General features: G+C 34.4%; 1 protein-coding gene across 3 annotated transcripts in view; it reads left to right on the top strand.

The window, feature by feature from the left end:
• The window catches only part of bnl (fibroblast growth factor branchless), a 239,004-nt gene that overhangs the window by 53,653 nt on the left and 157,737 nt on the right, over positions 1 to 27,614 (top strand). For all 3 annotated transcript variants that reach the window (XM_076128585.1, XM_076128583.1, XM_076128584.1), the window contains exon 3: positions 4,591 to 5,055. In XM_076128585.1, coding sequence (XP_075984700.1) covers positions 4,836 to 5,055 — 220 coding nt within the window. In that variant the 5' untranslated portion in view covers positions 4,591 to 4,835. The remainder of the gene's footprint in view (positions 1 to 4,590; positions 5,056 to 27,614) is intronic.

Genomic DNA, 27,614 nt, shown 5'->3' with positions numbered 1-27,614 from the left:
AAAAGAAAAGATTGTTTATGTACAGTGATACAGTTTTAACACAATTATTTATTACTAGCTGACCCGCGCAACTTCGCCTGCGTCACATAAGAGAGAATGGGTCAAAATTTTCCCCGTTTTTGTAACATTTTTTATTGCTTCTCTGCTCCTATTGGTCGTAGCGTGATGGTATATAGCCTATAGCCTTCCTCGATAAATGGACTACCTAACACTGAAAGAATTTTTCAAATCGGACCAGTAGTTCTTGAGATTAGCGCGTTCAAACAAACAAACAAATAAACAAACAAACTCTTCAGCTTTATTATATTAGTATAGATAGTATAGATAAAGTAATATTGAATAGTAATTTGATAGGCATTTCTTTGTGTTTTAAGTTTCTTTTTTTGTTGTTTAAAGAGTGCGGTTTCATCAGGACTGTGTATTTGTAGTGACCGCTGCAGATGGCATGAGGACGTCCGCATACCGTTCCTAAGGATTATTATGGTTCTTGAAAAATAAATTTTGACAAATTACGGTGTTTGTTGATGTATATTTTAGAGGCAGTATCGGATAAGTATGCCTTATATTCTTGTAACATAACTCGACCGTCATATTAAAACGGATAGAATTGTGAGAAGAAACAAACTAAATTTTAACGAATAATCGTTTTCGTTCTATACGTAGTAAAGCCTCTGATACGCACTCGCGTTTTGTGTGAAGTCAGTAAACCGCACGACTTACGCTTTAAAAACGCCTCGACTCGCTCGCGCTATTTGTATGTTTGTAACTAAAGCATGAATGCAACAAACATACAAACTAACAAACATTGAATGAACACGCTCCGGTTGCAATCTCAATCTATTGTAGAATTTCTCGCCATTCAATTACAAGCAAGGAACAGGTTGACAAATTGAGACCAGATTGTATTGAATAAGAGAAAGCTTATATTTATAGTTTTGTTCAATAAGTTAAGTGGAATTTATTGTAATTGCCTGTTAATGTCAGTGGTTTGTGACGTGTTTAGATTGTGGACTTTGTGAAATCTTCTTAGGTGTGTTGAAAACAATTATAAGGTATTTACAAGCCTTTTTGAACAAGTGAATACAGGGCGTATTTCTTTTTGTAGGGTACTTTGATAAAACGGTAGACGTTGAAGTATATTAATATACCTGAGAGTTGCATCATTTGAAAATATTAAAGCAATTGTTTAGAAATTTAGTCGGTTTAACGTATTGTTTTAGAAGTTGAGTGCACCTGTAAACATGGCACTAAACTAAATGGGAATAGAAAACGACTCAGGCAAGTAAACAACCGGTTCTTATTACTTGAGAAATTGTCAATAATAATTAGTACACAATTCGATCAACAAAAACTATAATGTCTATCATGTAATTGCCCATTACGGGAGGAGACCCAGCAGTGGGACATTAATGGGTTAAATTTATTATTTTTATTTCAATGTCTATCAAATGACATCTCAATCAGATTAGTCAGTGGTAACACTGACTATAGTATCTGTAAAATAACTTCTCAGTAATATCACATTTGGCAGTAATATCATAACACAATAAAATCTATCGGTTTCAATGCAAGGACTAGAGCAACTATTTCGGTTGCGGAAGCATTGTGTGTGGGCTTCAGCAAACAGCCGCGTTATTGGGAGCTAACTCTGGACACTTGAGCAAAGGTTGCCTCGTTCATCTGGTTAGATAACCCTCCTTTGTAAATAGACTAGTAGAAAACACGCTAATGTTCCAACTGAGTTGGGAATGAAGGAATTTGAGGTCATATTTTGTAGATGATAGGTTTTGATTTGTAATAAAATGAGTGTTGCAGCAGATTCCAATATTTGCCCGCATTTTTAAGCCTAGTTTAGCAATATAAATGGAATCGCCATAGAAAGACATACACAAATCATATCGGTGGTGTTTTGCAAAATCGTATCTAGTGGCGTCCTCTAAAAAAGCGTCATTTTATTATGTATTTATGGTAAAATTTAACGGCATATCCTGTGTGTAGTAGCATCCTAGGATTTCGATTAATAATATTTCTGTGATCCGAATAGTTGTTTGTAAAAGACACCGGTAGAAAATCCTTTCAAAATAAATAAAATATTTTCAAAAAGTCAAACGTTTATCATTGCAAAAATTAGCAACTTAACTTTTGCTAGAAACATCACGTTTTTATTTATCTATCCACTTCTAGCATTACCAAATTCGCAAGTTTTTCCTTCTAAAAGTGCCTGTCACTATTATTTCACAACTTAAAATCCCCAATCAATTGACACGGGTATTGAACTCGCAATGTATCATAAGCCATATTTGTCGATGAACATGCGCAGTTTAGTTCTAGATAACATTATCCGATTGATATGAGTGTCATATCGGAAACTTAGCAGCTGATAGCTTTAGCACATTATCTTATATTTAAATTAGGACATTATGTTTGCATGTAGAATAATTGATGCTGTGAATTTGAGTGCAGAAATTTCGAGCTCTATAAATCAAGTCCCCAACCCGCACTTCGTCAGCGTGGTGGATTCAAGGCCTAACTTATCCCTCGTTTGGGAGGAGACTAGCCCAGCAGTGGGATGGGTAAATAAAACAATTTCGAGCTCTCTACTAGAACCATTACTTTCTTATTTTTTTTTCACATCATTAGGGTTGTTAGCTTTGTGAAAATTCACTTACATACTATTTACTCATTTTAACAATAGCTCTTTTATAGATATTTTTTTGGGAAAAGCATGCAAATTTTTGATTCTAAACAAAAGCAGTCACTCATTAATGGCTTTTCCACTGTGAACTAGTCTTGTGTAGTAATATACAAACAACGCATTTAAATTACAACCATACCGGAAACAAATCGATCGTAAAAATATTTGCTTCCGGTAATCGTACTCAAGACCCCGTACGCAGTGGCAAGCAAACCATGATCACATTAATCTCTATGTCACCGTTACCTACAAATTTTAACATAAATATTTTTTTTACTTCATCGCCATTCAATTTTCTATACAATCACTAGATCTCCCAACTTACATAGTTATTAACGACGAGTACTTGTATATAACTTATGTTTCCTCGTACCACTTCTGTACTTATCTTCACCTGTTCCATCAATGAGATTGAATCTTGTATGTTAATGCAACGGCCGATGGACTGTCGACCTACTATTTGCTGGACGGGGCCGTACTCTGAAGCAATCAAGTTCGGCTTTTAGAAAAGGATGGCGCTATAAGTGGTACCTTCTAGAACAAATCTCGACCATAACGGTCAGTTTTATTTAAACTTGCTGTAGACCCAGCTACACTCTACAGGTATTTTCTTCCTGGCCGATATTCGGTCACCATGGTCAATTTAATTGAAACAAGCTGTAATCAGCACTATACGTCCACAATCTTTTATAGTGGCCAAGTGTATACGCAATATGCATCAGGTGCAGGATCGACGGCATTGCGTCTTTTTTGAAGCACAGAGATTTCTCAACGTTCCCGGCAACTAAGTAATGTTTTATCCGGATCTACTTTTTAGCTCAACTCGGGATTTGAACCAGAGACCCCCGCAGGGAGTGATATTCAGTACCTTTACTATAGACATTGAAATATAAAATAAAATAAATAAAATAATAATATACCAGTTATCTTTTCTTTCAGTAGATCTTGTATCACGTCTGCATGTCGTAAGTACGGCCTCAATAGCAATACGTTACCAGGTTCACTTGGCACCGTCTACTCAATAAATTGTACTCAAACTTTTTCTTATTTTCGTCCAACCTCAAATGTTTCGTACAAATATTTGCAAACATTTATAAATATCTAATAAGCTGTTGCATTGTCGCCGGCTTGAAACTGAGTTTGTTTATAATAAGTGTCTAATTTGTTACAGTTTTATGGTTCCGTTGAACTTTTTCGATATTTAGTTTTACACTTTGTTTCATACTATTTACATATTCTAAGTAAAGCATGATTATTATAGAATGCTGACTTCTAAACTCGAATTTGCCCACGCGGGTAAAAAGTATCTCGTGTGTTAATCTAGATTATAAACTATTTATGTTTCATCCTAATCTTTTTGGTAGTTTTTAGTTGATAAAATAATCATTGTCAACTTTTGCACTCAACTGTATATGTACAGTAGTAGTGGTGTAATGGGATAGTATAAATACGAGTACATATTGACAGTCGACACTATAAATTACCTTTTGACACTTCACAGTAATCGTGAATTGTTTAAACAAATGCTGTTTACATTTCACACATTGTGTGGAAGTCATTACATATTAGCAACGCTTAAGTTAAATGCTATCTATCTCTTTAAGTAAGATCAGTTATAACCTTTCTGATAATAGTCTTCGTTACTCTTAAAACACTTATGAAGCCTCTAAATTACTTACTTTATCTCCTACGGGTGTGATTACGCAGTAAACTGTTACGTAAAAGTAAAGCCCGATACGATTCAACGGAATGTCTAGACAATGTTAACATAATATGTGCCGTGACTGTGTTTAACAAGTGAATGTCCCCGAAGAATCGCGTGACGTCACACGATATCACTTACCAATTTGTACACCACACTCTATTATTAAACACAAAACCATTATTTGTTTCAGATCGTGTGAACAATCCGCAGGCCGGATCGTTTCGACCGCGTAAACCGAGAAACCGAGTGTCGCAAATGATACGGTGCAATAGAAACTAACATGAGGGTGTTGGGTGTGATGCGTGTCAACCGAACTGTTAGTTAGTACGGGAATAACCGCGAGAGAATCGGTGGACTGGGGCGAGTAGTGCGGGGTATGAGCCGGGGTGTTGTGCAGTGACGGCGTCCGGGCGGCTGCCATGGGCGCGGCGCGCCATGCGTCCGCGCACGCGCCCGCTGCGGCTGCTCCTGGCGGCGCTGGCGCTGGCCTCGTGCGCCGCCGCCCCCGCGCCCGAGCCGCGCGCGCAGCGCTCCGCCAACCTGAGCCACATAACTGGCACCTCACGCACCATACAGATGTTCCTCAAGAATCGCTATCTTCAGCTGCTGCCGGATGGCACAGTCAACGGTACCACAGATTACAACAGCGTTTACAGTGAGTACTCTTTTATATCTCATTTAAAAACGATCACATTCTAGTTCAAGGTCAAAGGAGGCTCCATTTTTGACTAATTTTCTTTTATGGCCAGAGTTGATGACTGTGATTATACTTTCACGGATGGTTAGGAACATAATAATAATATGCGGTTTGGAAACGAGAACCTTTGATGATAACACATTCATAGAACTCCATACTACAGCGATTTTAACACCATCAGAAAAAAACCTTTCAAAACAATTTGATTCACATAGTTGCCGAAAGCCATTAACACGTAAAGCATGCAGAATATCTTGTGAAATCTACTCCAGTTTCGTGGTTAAAGTTTTTGCAGTCGGCATTAAGTACGGTATCGTTATTACAATCACAGCGGTACATTGACAGCACTTGCAGTTATACTAATTGAATTTCTTCTTCGTTTTGTACTGATTGCTAGTTTGGCTATCTTTTGAAATCTTATTGGAAACATAGTTAGTAAGTGCGATTGCACGATTTCATATGAAGGTTATATAAGTAAAAGCATTCAGGCAACTTGAAATCTATTGGTGTATTAGCCAATTATTACTCCAGTTAAAATTAAGTATGTACAATTTATATGGGACTTATAAACTTTCACGTAGCATGATCATTCCCTAAGACGGGATTTAAAACAATCAAAACTGTTGAATTGCTTGACATTTCGGCCCTGTTGGCGACAATGGTCGCAAGCTGTCTATTTCATACGGGATCGTACTTTAACGTGACATGCAGTACATATTTTCTATTCTCACCTAATACGTGAATATAAGAGTACAGTTTAAATTAGCTGTTATATTAGAAAAAATCCGTTTCCGGACTCGGTCTTCTGCAAGGTAGTTTCCCGTTAATGCAAGTGATAAGTTATTCACAGGTTTTTGTGAAATATTGCTACAAGATGATAATTTGTTGTTGAATCTAAAGTTTACAAACATGACTTGCCTAGTTTCTAGGACATACACACGAGTAAGTTTTTTTGGTCTGTATTCATTCAGATTTAATTTTTACCTGCATTCTTGGCTAAAAGCTTTGGTATTATGACATTCCTAACCAATGATACTCCATCTATTATTCTGAATACTTTTTTGATGACAAAAATATTAATTTTGTAAAAAAGCAGCAACAGACTTAAAAAAAAGGTTTTTAATGGTCCAAATTAAGATTTTGAAGTACCCCAAAAATGCACACATACATTTAGCGGTTTTAATAGGATGACATTTTATTAAAATTATACATAATAAAATTAGAACTGGTATCGATTTGATTTCTGCAATGTTATTTTGTCAATAGATTAGGCAATATTTGTATTGAAGCGACAAACCGAGAGGTAGTACGTTACGCAACGCTAACCTTGACATGTGGTCTTTGTGTTTGGCTATCAATTATGTTCTCTTATTAACTTTTATTACCTATGGCTTAAGGAATTCGTAGACACAGATATATTGGAAAGGATAATTTTTTTGCGAGCATTTTCAATGCAATTACCAACGAAATTGTGTTTGTTTTAACGGCTAAATGTGTACATAATATATTCTACCATATTCCCTCGCTTTTACATGTTTACGAACCATATTTTGACATGAACAGCGAGAGTTTACGCTCTTAACCGAAAATTTCTTAACAGAGGGTCTCAATTAAAACTTGTTGACCAGATTTGAGGTATAATCAGAGACAACTTAAATTAATAGTACATAGATACTTACAGAATGTGGAGAACGTATCTGATGAAACATACCCGCGTTTCCCTGGTTAAATAAATAATGAATAAATCTCCGTAGTGCATTTGCTATCGATTAGTGCAAATAGCACTATAGAGGCAGTAAAAAAATTAATCCCTCCTTATTTAGTCATAGTCACTTTAGTCGTTAATCATGTTAGTGACACAAACTACCTACCAAATTATAGGTCAATAGAAATTGTCATCAAAGAAAGCGAAAGTTATACCGTTAGATCTTAGTACATAAGAAACGAATACCGTGAGGTGTTTCCTCAGTATTGCGACAAAAACAAACTATTTCGCGAAACGTGTAAAATCTGTGTAATCACAATGTGTCGTTAAACTAAACGGGAAATAACTTCTACAGATACCGATCTCTACTCACGAAACTATTTATCCAGCAAAGAAAGCCACAAAGGTTAAATACAAATGAATAAATAAAACATTATTCTAATGGCGTACCTCTGATGTTTTATATAATCTTAAAAAATCACAGCGATCATTCCGTATTCTTATTAGATTTTATGTTTTTAAAACTTTATTATTCACTTACAATCGCTACCTACTCGTATTTTGTGTTGTAAAATATATTTTTATTAACTGGTCTTGGCCCCATTAAACATTTTATAGCTCAAAGAATGGGTTGTAAACACAGAAAACGTATCAATCAATTATAATAATTATTTTAATTTAATAAAGCCGTGGAAATACTAGATTTATTGATTGGTTATTTACTACATTAAAGTACATTATCAGTTTCGAGTACTTCCAAGCCACTTATTAGTTAAGCCCCGCTATTTCGTGTTAGATCGCTGCGTACTATTGAATGCGTCATCTGCTCGCAGCTGTTACAAATTACAATCGAACTACCAGTACATACCTACTCTATATTTTTTGTCCTCTCCTATAATAGCAATGAGATTTTTTATCGTACTTTTTGTTCACACTCACCATATTTATGCAAACTAGACACCTCGTAGACGATGTTATTCAAGTTACAGAACCGACGACATAAATCAGCCTGTCGAGTTTTTTATAGAAAATAATAGAGACACAATGATTACACTAGAAATACACTCAAATAGTTCGATAATAACACCATAGACGGCTGTTAGGCCTGTAATTACATATTCGGTATTCACAATCAGTTAAATGGAATTGTGATAATGACTCAATAGGAAGATGGAGTGAAGTGCCCGAAGCGTGAGTCGAGGTGGTCCACGCACTGATTGTGATCGTAAAAATCTAGAGGCTTGTTTATTGAGTGCCGTTACGGCACCGAGCCGCGTATAGACCGAGCGGCCGACGAGGCATTTATGCGAAAAATCTAAATAATTCCCGTGCTATGTTAATTCGACAGCTTAATTGAGTGATCTCAAGTATTCTGACAACTTGTTTAACCTCATGATGTCATTACACGACTGATTTATGGCACTTGCTTTATAAAAAGGCACGGACAAGTGAGCTCGGAAAGAGATTGAGTGACTTACGGAACGGTTTATAGCATTTCGTGATGGACCTTCATAAACTCGGACCCGACTCGGGCCATTACAAAGTAGATAATCCTCAAATGTCTAATAACAATTTTATGGACACCGAAATGTAGATTTCGTACGGCGATAGCGTACATTTCCTATCGGTATTCGAAGCCTTTTATTTGTTTTTATCGATAAGTGTGTCGATTTCGTAATATAATTTGAGCCGAAATATTTAATGACCTGTGAAATTAATGTAAAGTTTGGTCGTGTTCGCCGGTTTTTGAGATTAAGGCCGCTACTTACCCGTTTTAAGACGCGGTATAAATGTGGTGTCGGTGTCGGAATGTACATTGCTTGTGAAATTAATAAGAACTTAATTCTCTTTATTAAATTACATGGAGAGTCATGGAAATAATTTTTTATGTGAAGCTAGCGGGGATTAGTATGATTTCTCCGTTATGTGAGATGAAAAATGAAAATAAAACTGCTTGATATCTCACTCGTTCAAACTCGTATTCATTCATCAATTTTTAAATATAAAATTATACACGATTCTGATCACTTTTAATACGACATTTGAAGTCTTGGAGATTGAAAAACACCATTTGGGAGCAGTTCAAAAACCTCTTAAAGTCGTTTCAAACGGATTAACATTGTAACTCTGTCGTAAGCAATTCCACAAACCGTTCATATTTAGTATTAAATCGAACTCGACATAAAACTTAACATTGTCAAACTCATAACTCTTTATTACTGAATGAATGGGTTCTTCCGTCGTTCATCCGGTCGCGGCCGTGATGAGATGAATACGTTCGTTCATTCTTTAGAAATGAATTGTGAAATTCTTTATAGTGAGCGACTGAGAATAATTGAGGAGATGAACTACTCACTTTTATGGACTTGCCTCTTGTTTGATAACATCACAGATTGAAATATGGTGGAACTAAGATTTAGGCTCAATTAAGTTGCTACTGCTTCTTGTCGCTAATTATATTTTTTTTGTGTTGGACAATGCTTATTTATTTTGGAGCCTTTGGTCTTGAACTGAATGAACATCATTATTTTCTAGCATAATAAATCTTAAAGTAGTACTGCTTTAAGAACAGAACAATTTCAAGAATTGTCTTTGGTCAAAGAACAAGCTCTTAAAATGTTTAATTTATAGCAGATTGGTAAGTGCATGTTTGTAAATTTGTTAACTGACACTAACAAACGTGACATTTCGCATCGTTAATTTAACCTCAAAAGAAGTAAGAACACGCAGTCATTAATCTCAATCATCTATCTTACTTTCTTTCAGAAAGTTTAAACAGAGCGTTCAATAAATTAATCTAGATCAACGAGTAGCATTAAAATATTTTCATTGCAACAAAAAATTTAGTCTACCTTTCTCTTCCCGGTAGTAATTTCCCCAGATTGCGACATTTATCTGCACCCGCTGTACATGGTTTTAAAACAACATTATTATATACCGTTACTGAAAACAAACTTAATGGAATATCGACCTTATTTCATAAAGCATAGGTTTTAGTATAAAAATACTGTGTTTTTCTTTAAATTTGTATTCGTCAGACCTTGCCATGTAATCTACGGTTCTGATTATATCAATTACTTCTTTATTGAAGGTGATTTGGCAGCCATTGTAGAGCTTGCGACTTCATTGTATCAGAGATCTTTAAATGTATTAAGTATTAAACAAATACAATGATCGGTTGATCAAAGCTCGACGACTCGGTTGCAACATTGCAGTGAGCAAGCTTGTGATGGTATTTTTTTAATTACTCCGCTTTTAATAGGCTTACGGTTTTTGTGATTTCGGTGGACGATATTTTTGAAGTAGATCACGAGTTTGTATTCTAGTATTTTATACGAAGAACAATTTGTTTTCTCGGTTAACTTACTACGTGGTTAAAAAATACGAAATATTTTTCCTATTAACTTAACTTCAAGTAAGTTAAGTAGAAAACATGACCATGAAAACCTTGCTGCGCGTATAAAACATTTTGCCAAAAACATTTAAACTATTGAAAAAAATGTTTTACTATTTACATCGTCTGAAAGAAGCAAAGTAGTTGATTGTCATAACTACTTAAATTCTAAGGACGTCTAGATACATAACAGATAAAAAGACATTGAGATTTTTTCTGCGGAAAAGCAGAGAGTGTTGTCAAAAATGTAAGGAAATGACAGTTTTTGACAGATTTTCACGCAGCATAAACAAGCAGTTGACAGTCATACAATATTTTTCTTTTAGAATGACTTCAATACCCACTTCATATCAATTATAACAACTCTTTGATCCACCGTGTGATCTTTTTACTGATCTGTAAATTTTTTACAGAAAATTTCAGCACATTTGCAAGTAATATATCACAAAAAATGAATGATTTACAAAGTAAACGTATTGTAATAACACAGACGTATTACATAATGGGTCCATGTGTTTGAAATTGTAATTTTTTTCGCGTCTGGTCTAGTGAGAATATTTTTTTACCTAAATTGTCCAGCGTATGGAATATCTACTCGGTTTTTATTTCCCATCGATGCAAATTAAGAATTACAATGTCATTCACCAACCACAGATGGGTTAGCTTATTATAATGGGTATCTTTCAATCTCCACTTGGAACAATATTTTAATTGCAAACAGTAAAATAAAAATACAGAGTAAAAAAAATAATGTTGGTATAACACATTGTCACGTTATTTGCCTAGTTTAGTGCAATTTGCCTGCCTCACATTAAATGGGGATAACATTATAACAATCGAAAAAATATTGTTTTAAACACTCGGATATAAAAATATATGCAATATACGTATACAAGTCAATGATGGATGTAACAGGATTTAATAAAAAAAAGCTACGATGAAATTCCAAACGCATGATTATAATTTTAACTGTCTGCTGGCATTCCAGCATTTTCATCCCAACACTTATTCTAGGTGTCTGTAAAGGCGCCAGAGCAACAGCTATATTTAAACTAGGCTATCAAACTACTACCCATCTGCCGACAAATGTTGCCATCTCAAAAACATAAATCACTCATCATCGATTCGCGCGAATCATCGATCGCGCGTGGGCAGAACAATACAGCGTTAGTGTTGCCCACATATCGTTTTATTTACCCCTTTTTTAGGGTATTGTTTTGAATACGGGGAAAGAATTTCAATATTGATTGTGGATTTTGATTTCTGATATACAGTAGCCATATTTTTAAAAGAAAGTGTGGCACTTTGAAATCCAGATTTTATTTATCGCATACGTTCATAGTGTACATATGTTTCAAGAATAATTCTTCGCTGTATTTAGGGTTGCTTGAACATATGCAAAGACCCTAACCCGCATTTGGCCAGCGTATGGACTCAAGGCCTAACCCTTGCTTCATTCCGGAAAGAGACCCTTGCCGAGCGAAAGGACATTAATGGGTTAAATTTATAATAACAATTCAAAAACTGACAAAGTAATTAACCCGCATCTTCGATATCTTAAATATCTAATCTATAAACTTTAAAGCCTACATAACATCTTTATAATTGGCTAATTAAACATAGATTTATAGAACTATATATCTTTCAGAACTCCACTTAATTTCCTCACAAAGACAGTCTTCAGTTTTACGGCTATTACTTAAAGACAATTACATATATCACCTCTAAATTAACTCAAGCCATAAACCTCTATCATTTAATATCAGTAATTCGATATTAGCTTCGAAAAATCTAATAATATTTTAGCTGAAGAATTTGTTTGTTTGTTTGAGCAAGCCAATCTCAAGAACTACTGGTTCAAATTAAATAAAAAGTGTTGAATAGACCATTTATTGAGGAAGGCTATAGACTATATAACATCACGATTCAACTATAGTGAGTGGAGCAGCAATATTTTTTTATTGTAAAAACGGGAAAATGACCAAAATCCACGCGGACGAAGTCGCGGGCGTCCACTAGTTACCAATTACCACTGAATGGTTAAAAATTTAACTTTAACCGTGGGAAAGATAACCGGTTAAGTTTAAAACGGTTGTGTTAAACATGAGGTAACGCGTTAATTAATATCAATATTAACACGAAGAATGGTTTAAGTTAAGCAACGTGTGATGTGTGGTCAACCGTGATGGCAGTACCACAGAATAAAAACAAGCAGTACGGAAAGTATAGAAAAACATTATTGATAAAATTACAAATACCTTTTACCACAGTATTATACTAACCAACAGTCTCACAGAGTTTTACACCCTTTCCAAGCTAGAGGTAGGTTCAGTAATGGTGTCTAACGATAATCATAAGAGTCAATATTTGAACTAAATTAATTTGACCTAAAGGAATTGATTGATTGAATTTGATTTTCGACCAGTGTGAAAAAATCTAACTAATATGTAGCAAACAAAATAAATGACTTAAGACACTACGAGAAGAGCATTCGCGATTGACAGCTAACCCCCGGTTTTTTTATATGAGCTTAAACACTATTGAATAGATAAACTACCGCTAAATGTACCTCGGAAATCGGGGCTTAGAGACGTCCAATTAGATGCATGCATGCTTGTGTGAGTAGGTTGTTCATAGTTGCCATACTGCTTGTGACTATTATGCTGTGGTAACACATTGTTTTGTTAGAAAGCTCTCGTTGTTACGATGTTATCAGAAAATTGTTAAGATTTTGATGGATTTAGAGACAGTTTTTTGATAAATTAACATTTTTATTAGTAAGACTACTTTCCAAGTTAATCAAACGTGTCGATTTGAAAGCTCTATGCACGTTTATTATATAATAGAATATAGGAATTAACGTGAACACGCATTTATGATGATAGCAAATGGCTCAGTCTTTGCCACTTCCAAGGATTTTCCAGCAAAGTACTCTCTATCTTTCAAACGATAAACGCAGTTTTATTTATTACAATGTAATCTATATTTTATAGTATATTCTTTAGTTCACCGCAAGAATAAACCCATATTTCATAATTTCTGGATACGTATTAGATAGCTTATGAGGCGGAATTAAGGCAATTGTTTCCATAGCTTAATATAATAAATATATGTATAATAATAAATTTTGAAAAAACCTGGCATGTCTAAAAAATTGTTTAAGACATTTATTAATGGCATACAAATTCCCCAACCTACACTTAAGACTATTAACCCGACTCAAGGCCTAACCCCTTCCTAGTTTGGGTGGAGACCCTTGTCCTGCAGTGGGACAGTAATCGGTAAAAAAAAAGTTAAATTAACAGATAGTTTACCAGACAATGAAATGCAAGTCGCAAACTTAGCAATAAAACTCCTCAATTGATGTACCACAAAAATCTTCTCTTAATACGCAATAAAGGACCCGAAAAGAGCCGAAAATACCCGAGGATTTTGCATACACAAGTACAAAAGTGACAGGCTTTAGCAAACGATGGCTTGAAGGGAATCTCGTTAACTTTTAAAACATGTTCAAGTGACAAAAGAAACAAACTGTCAGCTTGTTATTAGGAAGGTATGTTTCGCTTTGCACTTTCTGAATTGCACTAAAATGTATAATAATGGGGATTTTCTTTTCTAATTAAACTTCACGTTTACGTAAAGTACTTAGAACGCCTGATATATTATTATTTGTATGTGGTTGAGGGTAAAAATATTTATTTCGGGGCTGGTTTTTTTTACTTTTCGATCATTGTGTCTTTGCAAAAATTCCTCGCGAATCAGTTGTATTTATAGTATGCCACTATAAGGCAAAGATTTACACCGTTTTTTTCCAGTAGTGCCTAATTGTTTTGCACATTTAAAGTCCCGGTCATCATACCAGCGGTTCCTGGTTTTACTTTCATTTTGATATTTAGTAGTTACTGAAGATAAAAGAAACTGGGATATTTATACTAAAAAAAATCAATTTTATAGGTAGACTAGGTGGAGTACTATGATTAATGAAGTCTATTTAAGACTAAATATCACAATTACACCCAATATACCTAGTGTTTAAGTTTCTATACTAGGTCTTTAGCATATTCGCACATAAAAATATTACCTATTAATAACATTATATATATGATTAATGATGTCCAGACACTTGACATATGTTTTGATAGCCATTATTTAATACCCATGAGTCATAGAACATAGAATTACTCAATGACGAATTCTTATGAATGGTTAACTTATGAGAACTTTGCCCGATTGTGTATTTAACAAATTGTCATTGATAGAAATAATGTTTATATCAATATTTTCTATTAAGTACGAACATTTTGAGATTTTTTATGGTTTTTGACTTGTTATAGGAGATTTATTGGAGTCCCAGGGAGTTATTGATGTAGAGAACTTAATATATATTTCAGATTTTTTATAATCTGTATACTGAATAATTCAAGCGTTTAAACAATTTCTTGAGCCATTTGTAACGGTTTTCGGTTGAATTAGTTTCGACTAAATATGCAACAATTCAGATTCAGATTATATTCCGGAAAAATATATTTTTGTTCAAAAATACGTTGATCTTTGTACTATAATAATGATATCAGTTTTCAATCAATACAACAGTATACCAATTATAACATTATAATAAAAAGTACAGTCGTATAAAAAATCTGTGCATAAAATTGCCCGGATCAAAACGGTACAAAACAGCGCATGATCAAAGGCATGCGTAATGCATCCATCTTGCGTCCGCGCCGCGTCGACGCACCAATCCAAGGAGATTGATCGCTCACTTTTAATACAGCAATTTACACCTGTTACGCTTATAACAACTTCCTTAAACATCATCATCGAACGATTAAATCTTGTGTGAAAATATACAATTTCTTATTTGAATTTTAAATGGTACAGTCGTGCAAAAATTTTGTATGCACTGTCAGGTTTTCAAAACGTATTTTTATGCATAAATACCTACCAAAAATCGAGTATGTCTCTCTGTTACGTTTTCACTGGTAATTGGTAAACCACTGAACCCATTTCCGTCAATTTTAGTTCGAAGGTAATTAGATAGTCACACAGCCCGAGTCGAATATACTCTTTTTTTTATTAATTTATAAGGAGTTACGCACAAGCTAAAGATAATATGAATACAAATCTAATATTTAACCGTATACACCCAATGATAGTAAGATAGCTGTATTTTACCAGTAATGATAGTTCCAATTTTCAATACTAAACATGCTGTAGAAGACATGAAACTGCACACATATTTTTGCTTCTGACTGTACACGTGTTATTTCATACTAAGCCCATATATGTCCCGTGGCATCATCTAAGTCATTGAGATAACCATACCTGAGCCCTTTGATGTATGATATATCTTGTATGTTACAATTATTCTGCTTATTCTCTTTATGATATGAGTTATAAGCTTGGGAACGGGGTTCATTATTAAGAAAATTGTGCAATTTGTTAGAAAACAGTCGAGTTATGATTTTAATTGACCTTTTTTACATTTTTTTTAAATATAGTTTGTGCGTGTTAACATGTCTTTGGTCCTACGTCTCTATGGGAAAAAGGTGTGATTTTATGTACGTTACTTACCTCTTGCCTGTGCTGAAGTGTATGCCACTGCTCTTCACGAGGTCTCGGGTTCGATGCTCGGGTCCGGTTGATTGCTATTGAGTCTTTCTTATATCCGTCAGTATAACCTTAATAGTAGCCCGTTTACGGCAATTGATTGCCACATATTGCATGGGCCTATTGTGTAAAGTCGACTAGCTTTATATTAGCGATCTTCTCTCATATAGAGAAGAGGAATTCGACCAAGAGAATTCTTAGTAGATGATTTTGGTTTTTAAATTGAATATTCCCTCCTTATTAACGTATGTAGGTGTTACACATTTGTTATCCTTTATACGAGACACATTTTTGACAAGTTCAACCAAACCATTTATTTCAAAATTAATTGAAAGTACTTAATTGGATTTTTTGAAATCGGTAGTCATAAAATATTTGTTATTATTTCTCTGTTTGACGTCGAATAAAAAAACGGTAACAAGAAGGTTACAAGTGTTTTCGAATTAAGTCAAAAGGCTCGCTGCATTCCGAGAATTTTTAACTACAGTTTTAAAGGTGGGTCTATACTAAAGGAGCCAAGCATGAGCGGAGTATAACCTTTAGTTCTAACACAAAAACTAGCGAAAAAGTGTTCGTGTCGAATTTGTTACCAATTTTGTACAGAAATTGAAGAAGCCATTTCGGTAACGCGAAAAAAATCTGTTTACTTTTGAAGCGAAAACTTTTGTCCGTTTGATTGAACTTCGAAACAAAAGTAAGTATATCGGCAGAACGAACCTTTGATTTGACATACGGTATAGTACTTACAAACCGCGAACAAACGCGCTTCTATACGAATCTTGCTCGGCTGGTGCTCGGCTCGTCTATTTAGTGCTCGGTTTTCTAGCGTGGACTCACCTTAATAAAATTTTAATAGATATCTCGTTGAATTTCAATTGAAGTACCACAAACGGCTTTATTTTAATACAGTTCCAAGGTCACATGTAATTCTAATCTTTTCTATTCTCTATTGAGCTTATTTCTAAAAGGGCTTATCTGGTTATACAATAACATGTATTTGTGCCCTTTTACCAATTACATATTCAATTAGATTTGATTTTAAATTGACTACTTAATTGTAGTGTTTTTATCTTGGATCTTGAGTAGATGCGTGCGTACGATGGGCGATATTTAAATGTTTTATAGTCACGGAATAATATGTAGTTATTGAAAGCAAGTGTTTTTGATTGTAATTTCGAAATCTACATGTTTATTCATAACTTGAAGAAGTCCGTTAGACATATTTGCCCATTTGTTAACCGACTTCAGAAAATAAGGAAGTTCTTTATCTGTAGGTTATCTGACACTTACTTATAATCTGTGTTAAAAGCCCTTTGCTTGGAAAAGCCTTTTTTTAATCGAGAATCGAATTCCATACTAAAATCAGACTTATAGTAAATAATAGTTAACACTAATTTAAGCTCCTTAAAACCAAACGCGAGACCTTTTAATCGTCAGTCAGCACAAAAATATCGAATTATAATTATCTGTAAAAAATGCTAAACCGAAACGAGTGGAACAGTTCCGTTAAAGCACTTCCGTAGTCGTTCAATCTATTTTACGATATTCTAAAAATAGCAACAGATTTATCTTGAATTTCTGGTAAAACTGGCCTCGGTGCCATCAGACATTCCTGCACGAATCATTCGGTACATCAGCATCTTTCAAACAGTATGTTTAATATTCTAACGATTTGACCTACATTTAAACGTTCCCTTCTACGTTATAGAACTGTTATTTGTGGGAAAAGAATGACTGTATATGAGTGTAAGTATAATTTTGTAATAAAAATAAACTTTAGCGACTTGTATAGCGCCAAAAATCGGTAAAATTATAGGCTATTCTGCCAGTAACTGCATAATGTTAAAATAAGCCTAAGCATACTGGAGTACTCTGTTTAGTCTACTCATACTTATCATAAAAGCTTTATTCTTTTATGTCTTTAACACTGTTGACTAATTTACTTAGCTGATATACATATTATAGATAGAATAAGGCAGAGTGTTAGATTATTTCAGAAAGAAAATCAGATTGGTCGAAGGCGGCAGAAACTGTTAACTTATAAAACCTCTATAATAGGATACGGGAATTAACTGATCTCAGCCGTATAATATTTACAAATCATTTTCAATTGAAAGTATCTGCGTGTATTAGTATTTTAGAGCAAAACAATGGAAACGTTTCCCAAAAAACCGAACATTTATTTTTCTAGAGGCAAAAACCAGTACAAAAATAAATGCACTGGTATGCCATCAAACTTCCAATACACCATTTGAACCATTAAATACCCGTTGTATTTTTACTCAGCTATCACGTTTCATGGTATAATTATATCGATCTCATTAGCTCATTACTTGAGCATTTATTTAATTACTCATTGACATTCAATGTCTAAGTATCGAATGACAGATGTTTTGGATGATTGATTTTGTGAGTGGTTAGTCACTTTTTGTAAGGTTTAACTAATTGTTAAATGTTTAAGAACTACGAATAATAGGTAAATCGAGTGTTTTTTTGCTTTATTGGTGACCAAATCTTAAAGAAGTAGTGACAATAGTTCTGAGTATACAAACGGTGATAAGAATGAAAATGAGTAAGTATATTATTATAGTTATATAAACAGCCTATTTTCTATGGACAATACATACCCACGCTTGTCTATTCTCAGCTTAAAAATCTTGATATCCTGAAATCCTGAAAAGACCAAAAATGTATAATAGGATACGGGAATTAACGCGAACACGCATCGCAGGTTGCACTCGCCGTGGTCCCAGGCAGACTCTCTGAGTCTGCCTGGGACCACGGCGAGTGCAACCTGCGCCGAAACGTTAGGCATTTTAAGGTAAAATGCGTGTTCGCGTTGATTCCCGTATCCTATTATACATTAAACATGCAACGCGAGAGTTTAAAAGTTATGAAGCCTAACCTAAACCATAACCACCTAAATTAAACCAATTGAAACATCAAAGCAAAATTGCTTTACAAATTTTCTTCGTCAAATCAAAAAACTGGGTGGTCACCTCACATTACATCACAAAATAAAATATAATAAATTCTATCCCATTCTCACTGACATATTCACATGTAAAACACGGAAATGATAACAGGGTTCAGTGAACTGAAAACACGGCAAGATTAATACAGTCTATTGTGGCTGTTCGTGTATTAACTCGGGAGCTCGGGCCCGCCTAGATTGCGTACACCTTGGACAATATGCTAACATGAGACCCTTGTGCTGTTGCACTGTTGTAACTTTCTACACGATTATGTTGCTGTCTGCTTGTACAAATTTTGAAAGGGATAAGGGAGGCTGCAGATACCATTTGTAGCGATGATTAAATTGACGCTACGTCGTTGTTTAGAACTTTATTAAAAGTTTTGCTGTAGGTACTGCTTTTACAGTAACACACCAATTACTTTTCGGAGTAATGTGTGAGTTTTAAATACTGACTGCTTCCGTGGCGCAGTGGTTTAGGTCGCCACGCTGATACCATTGCGTCAGGAGGTCGCTGGTTCGATTACCACACGGACCAATTATTATTTGTGGGATCCACAAATAATAATTGCTCCGTGTGGTTACACGACCACCACAAATAATAATTGTTTCGGGTCTAGTCGTGCTTTGTGTCCGTTTGTATCCCGCGACACAAGAGCAATTCTTAGTGCGGGAATTGTCATAATTAAAATAAAAAAAAATAGCACTCGTCCTAACAATGAAGGAAAACATAGTGAAGAAACCTCTCACGATCACCGAATCACTATGTTTTCAATCAGTCTTTGATAGGATGCCAAGTCCCCAAACCGCAAACGGTCTGCTTGCTGAAATTTAGACACAACCATTTATAAATGTGGGAGAAGACTTTTGTCCATTGGGGATTATAGACTCATATTAGTAAGATGTTAATCTAATCGCGCTAATGCGAGTATCGTGTGTGCCTTCACCTTTATACTTTGCGACAGTGTCGACAAGTTAAACGAAATATGTATTAATTTTCATTTACATCGTTGAGTGTGAAAGTTAGGTATCTAAACACATATTATTACTTCGTTTCGATATTAAACTAGAAATTAAATGTACTTTACACTATGAGAAAATACACCTAGCCACTTTCTTTTCGATTTCTTTTCCTTGTACATATTTTTTGTTTGAAAGACTACCGTAGCGTCTTTTCCCGCGTGAAAAGATTGCTAAAAATATTGTTAAAATTCAGATTTTATACCTATATCTGATTCTCTTTGATGCTTTTCTCTGATTCTCATTGAGATGACGAATAATTCATGTTTTGCATCACCATCATCAGGCAGCGTTAGCAGGAAATGGCAACGATCATTTGTGAGTCTATTCGTATACGATTTTTTTACATATTTATCACTAGGATTAGTACAATTGACAGTAAGACTACATGCCAAAAGTCTAGAAATCTGGATCAACGCTAACACAAGTCAATGACCTTTAAAAAGATTTCCGCAGCTGACAATTCATTATCTACAAACTGCAGCTCTTGTTTCTACGCAAAAACGCAATAATTTTGGCAAATCATAATCTTATCTAATCTGAGAACTGTCGCATTGAATTTTCTCATCGTGTCATTGACCTCAAGTAATTTGGCAACGTGTTATGTACAACTAGATCTTGTCCGCGATTCCGCTTTGACTATAGTTATGTCACGGAGAAACCCACAAGTGCTTCTATTTCTATAGCCTATGTGTTATTCTGGTACACAAGCTAAAATACTACCAATTTACATCAAAATACGTTCAGTAGTTTTAGCATGATTGAGTAAGAAAAACTTGAGAAAATAACACTGACAACGGAACAGTGAATTCACTCTCTGTATCATTAAATATCATAAGTGGCAACCTTTGACCTATGTATATGAATAAATGATTTGATTTTGATTTTGAACGGATTAGTAGAGGACCAGCAGGTTTACGTGCTCCGAGTCACGGAAATCTACGGCCTTAACTTCCTAACTCCTGGCTCACAGAAATTCATTACAGAAAACCCAACTTTTTGGCTGGAAGCGGGATTCAAACCCGAGACTGCTGCGCAGGAGTAGCATACCGACAAAACCACAGAGGCAATCAATCATAACATTATAATTTAAATAGAGTAGAGAGAGTATAATAAGTATGTATCTATGAAATATTTAGCTCAATGACATCTAAAGAAGTTATTTTAAGTGTTCATTGCTTGTTTAATAGAAACGTCTCATTAGTCTTGTCTAAGACCTAGATTTATGCGTTTAGTTGATCGTATTTTTGGCTAAATGTTAGATTTTTAGTGTTCATTGCAATGCCAACAAGCTGATTCTAATACCTAGTCTTTCTATAATTATAGAGTGTTATGATAAATTGAACCCAGTTGCGGAATAAAGATTTGCTAAAGTCACTGATACTGTATGTAATAAAATAATATTATTAAAGTTTGTTGGTATGGATACATTTATGTTTGTACCTCTTTCACAAAAAGACTACTGTACAGATTTAAATGAAATTTGATTCACCGATAGCTTATAACCTGTATTAACACATAGGAAATTTTTACCCCGCGAAATCATTTCATGCGCACGAAGTCGCGAGTAAAAGCTAGTAATAATTAATTCTATAGTCAATTTTTTTAACCTTTTTTGTCCTGCCTGTCCTGTTTGCATGCCCTGAATGAATTGTTTTAAACAAATTTTAGACATGCAAGTCAACTACATAGTTAAAAGAGATACTTTTAACTATGTAGTTGACTTGCAAAAGATTATGAAGATCTTCATAAAAATACATTCCAAACACTGATTTACCGGCATCTCGAACAACGACGCATGTCCCTGTCAGCGCTCCCGCATGTATGAAGGCAGGTGCCGGAATTTACAACTAATGGAAAACGTATGTAATGATCCGTCAATATCGAATACTATTAGCACTGCGATGAATTATCCGTACGATATATTTCACCTGTGCTAACTTTCATGTAAAGATTTATTATGAAAATGATAGATGGAAACTATTTATGGTGATTTTCATGGACAGCCTATTTTTGTATTTTCAAATAGCTTTTGCCTACGACTTTGTTGATGTGACAAGATATCCAGAAAAAAGTTAAAAATTATCTGTATTTTTAACCGACTTCAAAAAAGGAGGAGAGTCTCAATTCGACTGTATTTATTTCGGTTTGTTACCTCATATCTTTTGACTGGTTGTTAATACCGGTTATGCTAGCAATACGTTCAATATCTTACAAATATAGATAACACTTTTTAAGTACACGTACAAATTGAATACATATATACTCATACTTTTATATACTTACTTATAGAAACAAATAAAGATTATGGAAATAAGTATTTATTGCAATCGAAAAACGATCCTATCAGAACAAACTGTGAAATTGGCCCAACTACTTTATTTTAGTAATAGACTTACATGGAATTCTCTTGATATTTGTTTGTTTATTGTTAATTGTTACTGTTCAAAGTTTCAAACGCCTAAAACGATAAGGAAGTATATTCCTCAAAGTTAATTACGCAGAAAGTTTGTCGAAGCGAACTTCACATTTCTTAGAAATTGTAGCAACACGTGCACTATGTATTTTACTATATTTTATTTGTTGTATAAACATTATAATATATAGTATTCTATTGAAGTCAGTCTATTGTAAGATTAACAACTGTGAATTAACGAAAATTTTGCGGAAAAATTATTTATTTTGAACTTAAATTGCTGCGTTACTATATTGTAAAAAAGATCCTATAATCTCTTTACATTTTACGAAATGTAGTAAAAAGGTGTAAGGATACTGTTTTAGTAATAGCTGAATGCTCTCTGTGTGTAGTTGAAAAGGTTGCGGTTTGATATTCCTATTCTTTGAAAGGTTTAGTGCAATGTTGTGAAAGATTTTAATACTTCGGTGATTTGGTAACCGACTTAAAACAATTAAAGATTCTTGTCAGCAAAGATCTACATAATACATATCATCTCACTATGAGTAAATGAATATTTTATATACGTATAGTAAATATAGTAGCATACGGGAACTAACTAAAACACGCATTTTACCTGAAAATGCCCGACGGTTTGGCCTACGAACACGGCCATGGTCCTTGCGTCACGCATGTAACATTGTAAATGGCAAAACTTGAACATTTTTTATATACCTGTCTACACCCGTTGTAAAACGTGGGCATACATGTATTTCAGACAACTCTGTCTATACCTTCGGGCATAATAGACGTGATGTTGAAAGGACTACTTTCTCTTTATTATAATTAGACATTAGTACTGTAAATACAATATGGGGTTGTAAATATTGATATCCAATCACGGGCCGGCAACGCAACGTTAAATAATGAACACAGGTGCATTGCCAACAGCCATCTCATTAACAGATATGCCAACCTAAGTTTGTTATTTTATATCCTACTAACTTTTGTCCGCGACATCGCTCACGTTAATTATCTTTTCGCAAATCATTATTTTCATAACATCTAAAAAAAAATAAGTTTTTCCATAAAACTAAAAAAGCACCAAATCTTCAGTCGTTTAGCTACAAAGAACATACGTAGTGTTATTTCAGGATTAGAATCGTCTAGACCGCAGCTTTTTCAGAGTGTCAAAATTATGTTATCACCCTTTAACCAAAGTTAGACAGTTTAAGAAAAGTTTCAGACAAATTTTACAAATTTTGATCTTTTCTAACTATGACGGGCTATTTTACAAATTTTAATCTTTTCTAACTATGACGGGCTTTCCAACAAAACAAGATTAACTTTATCGAACGAGCAGTTTAAGACATTCTTACATACAAACATACACTCAATTACTACTAATTGTAATTAAACAGTAGCTCCAATCGATTCCCGTATCAAAATACAGCAATTCTGAAATAAAATCAATTGATAAACCATGTTTTGTGCTTAGAGGGACAAACATTATAATATTAATGTAGATACACAGAACGGTACTAATTAAATTCATGTTGGTACATAATCTTTGTATCTTAGACGCAATTTCTCCTATAACTTAACTTTTACTATATATTTGTTATCTTTTAAGGCGTGTACGCAAGAGCCGAGCATGACTAGAGCACACGCCGAGCACGAATTCGTGTAGTGTGTTTCGTGTGTCGTTCGTATAATTTCAAAAAACCGAATTAATACTATAGCGCATTTCTTTTCAGTCGGTACTGACGGGTATCGAGAGTTTGGCATTTAAAATGTACTACATGACAATGTATCAGACAGATTTGAAGATCTGGTTCTTTTGAAGCGTTCAATGGCGAACGACACATGCCAATCGGAGACTAACTTACAAGCCTTGAACGCGTTTCTACAACAAATTCGTGCTTCGTGCTTTGTTCGTGCTCGGCTCCTTTAGTGTAGAACTACCTTAGGAACGCACTGAAGAAAATGATATTACGCTTGCATCCTAATTGCTCTTAAACTGACAGTTCGATACTAATGGAATAAGACAATTAAATACTTTGTGCTATGATATTTGTCAGCCTATTTTAATATGAAATTAAAGCTGTTTGCCTGGAGAAGGTAATTATTGGTTAATTTCTATTTCTACTACACGGTTAGAATTTTCAATACAAAATTAAGTGCTTCTTAGGTTTGCCTTAAATTCAATCATTGAAGAGCTAGGCAGCGAGCTTACAATGTCCGCGTTGAGATTCTCAGGGTTAATATTATGCTAATTCAGGTTATATAGCTATCAGTGTGCGAAAGGTCTTCGGGCATGTCAAAGGCCTTCGGGCGGCTTGAACAACTTTGACACTAGGTTGACCACTAACCATACGATAAGAAGAAGAAGTGTTCGAAAAATTGGACTTATTCAATCGTGTTTTTGCGTGAAACAGTAACAAAACCCAAACATAGTAAACTTTAACACTTAATATACAAGCCCAAAGTTAAAATTCTCTCGTATGGAGCAATCTTTTAGAGTACAAAGTATCCCATGTGTGAGATACGGATATAGGCTTTATAGGCAGAAAGTTGCTGGCCAGTCTACATAAATAAAACTTTAGTCTTGGATTGGAACAGGTGCGTCCGAACTGATTGCGCACTAAATATCGATGTGGGAGTCACGTGATACTGGTCGTAAATACTACAGTAATAGAAAGTTTAGCAATAACTGACTGTTACATTACTATTGGTTTAGTCTTAGAATAGACTTACTTTACTTTACACTTTGTTGTAAGATAAAAGAAGCTGAGGAACGATTTTCTGCCACCATTGACGAGAAGCTATCGTTAAATTTTGCACTAAAAATTGATCAGCGCTCCTAATATATACCGAAATATTTTTGCTTTAAATCATTATAAATGTCGCATGCTTGTTACGATAGTATGAAAGGTAGGAAATTGTGCTAATGATACCAAGATGATGTAGATGCGTTCAGCGATGACAAAGCAGAGACATCGAAATACCGAAAAATAATAGTCTATTTTTACAAATGTCATTATGGACTTTACAACTCGATAAATTACAGGTTGCTTAAAACCTACTGAAAACTTTCAACTGAAACTTGACAAAGCATAATTGCAATATTTCCCATAGGTAACATGTCTTAAAAAAGTGTTTGAAAAGGCGAACAAAAATGTTCTAATTAATAGTGATGTGTAATAAAAAAGAGTGGTTTTTCGTCAACACAGGTGCCGTGGCCGTGGAAAGTTTAACTAATTACAAAATATATGCAACTGGAAATTAAGTAGGTAAGCCGTATATAACGTCTAATAGATCTGTGAAACACCTGCTAATTATCAAAACTTAATGCGTTTGAGTCCCAAATTAAAAACAAGTTGGTCCGATAGAGTTATTATGGAATTTATTGAATGCGGCGCCTTTTCTAGTTTGTCCAGGGATTTAGAGGCGTAGAATTAATAATTATGGCTTTCCAGTTTCTGTCTGGATTAATTTTGATATTTTATATGCAATTGTTTTTGAGTAACTTCTTTCAATCATATTTTGTGCCCGAGCGGAATGTTGGCGTTAGGAATATCCATAAGAAAAGCTTAAAATGTTGTTAAATCCAGTTTTTAACTGAATACATATTATTATATTGTTATTAGAATATGACTATAGATTTTAATTGTTATATTCAATATAAAACAAAGATGTCAATGTCCCTTCTTCGCTTGAATATTTAAATATTTAATCTTTGCAATATTTTTCGTGAACGAACTTATCGTTTCCCCAATTTATTTGCCTTAATTGTAGCTTCAACATTAATAACAATATAATATATGCTTTAGTCTTTGTTTACCTCCATGGGAAAAGGGCGTGATTTTATGTATGTATGTGTATCTAATGTATATACTTTTGACGTATGATTAGACTAAGTACAATGTAGGGACTAGTCAACGATTGGTCGTTGGTCAACTAATCGTGTAGTCCTAAAAGATAAATAGAAACATTTTAAATGAAGACGTACTAAATAATCCTAAGGGCTCAAAGATAATCACATAATTAATTTTAATACATAATTATACACGGGATGTTGTGTAATTAAGGATCGTGATCATCGTTGCAATATTTTATGTGTAGTTGAGAAGGAAGTCGTTATGTAGTTATAAGTACATTAGGACTATGTGAAGTTTAAGGACAGTACCGCGATTTCCTACCCCTATCGACTGCCGACAACGAATCATTTTGTATGAAAATCTGATCAGCGCCTCTAGCGGAAGTCGTAGAAACTATTTCGGCAGTACATTTTAAATGTCAAACTTTCGGTACTCGATAGTTCCAATTGTAGAGAATCGCGCTAACAATTTTGGATTTGATAACTTGAAAATCAGATTAGAACACTAACTTATCATCATATTATGTAGGTACTAGCTGACTTTAGGCTTTATTCACGACGTGTAGCCTATGTTTACCCACAGGTCGTCAGCTATCCTCATGATAAATTTCTTCCGAATCGGTCCAGCGATTTAGCCTTGAAAGCGTTTAAGACAGATAAAAAATTGTTCACATTTATGAAATTATCATGGGTTACAATAACGTATTTAAATTTTTGGCCGAAAAATATCAATTCAAAAGAATGGAGATACCATATTTGTTTGCAATTAAAACACATAAGAAGTAGAATTTTATACATAATTCATGAACACAATATATCGAATTACATAGTTATGTATATAATTAGTGTTTTTAGTACTAATACGACGAATATATTCATGTTATCTGAATTTAATCGGCGAGAATTAATTTGTGACTGAATATGAATCCACACTGAGTTATGAATATTCATTAGATTGGTTTAGCGCAAATATTTTTATGATGATCGTCATGTGTAGATTTAATTCAAATGTGGTTGGTTTCTTAGCAGACTTATGTTGATTGATTTTTTTATAAAACGTGGTTTATAGTCAATCTAGTAGTAAGTGTAGGCCCCATAAGATGGTAATCGATACGACCGGCAAATGGTCAGAAGCAGGGTTGTTTTAGGCATTCTGAAAAACACGGTGATTTGCGACCTTAACCTCTTAAGTCCGGGCAAACACTTGCACAGTATTTTGACTGAAATTCCTGAGAATACATTTTGGCCGATATTGAGAAATCAGCGCAGCAGTTAGTACAGATAGTCTCACAGAGGCAGCACTAAAGAGTAAGGACCTTCGTACCCATATATCCGATACTGGAGGATTTAAGTCATAATGCAATTACAATCATACAAATCCAGTCGCGGGTTGGAATTAAATATACGAATGTCACTGCATTGTAAAATTGCTGAGTGTCGAAGATTTAGGTAGCCTTGTGTACAACCGCCCCTAGCCTCTAAATTTGATAGATTCTTCAATATATTATATCTAATATACCTCGCTCCAGTTGATTCTAA

This window comes from Anticarsia gemmatalis, chromosome 21, assembly GCF_050436995.1.
Source record: "Anticarsia gemmatalis isolate Benzon Research Colony breed Stoneville strain chromosome 21, ilAntGemm2 primary, whole genome shotgun sequence".
Taxonomy (NCBI): domain Eukaryota; kingdom Metazoa; phylum Arthropoda; class Insecta; order Lepidoptera; family Erebidae; genus Anticarsia; species Anticarsia gemmatalis.
Note: the sequence above shows the minus strand (reverse complement) of the source record. Positions and strands in the feature narration are given on the sequence as shown.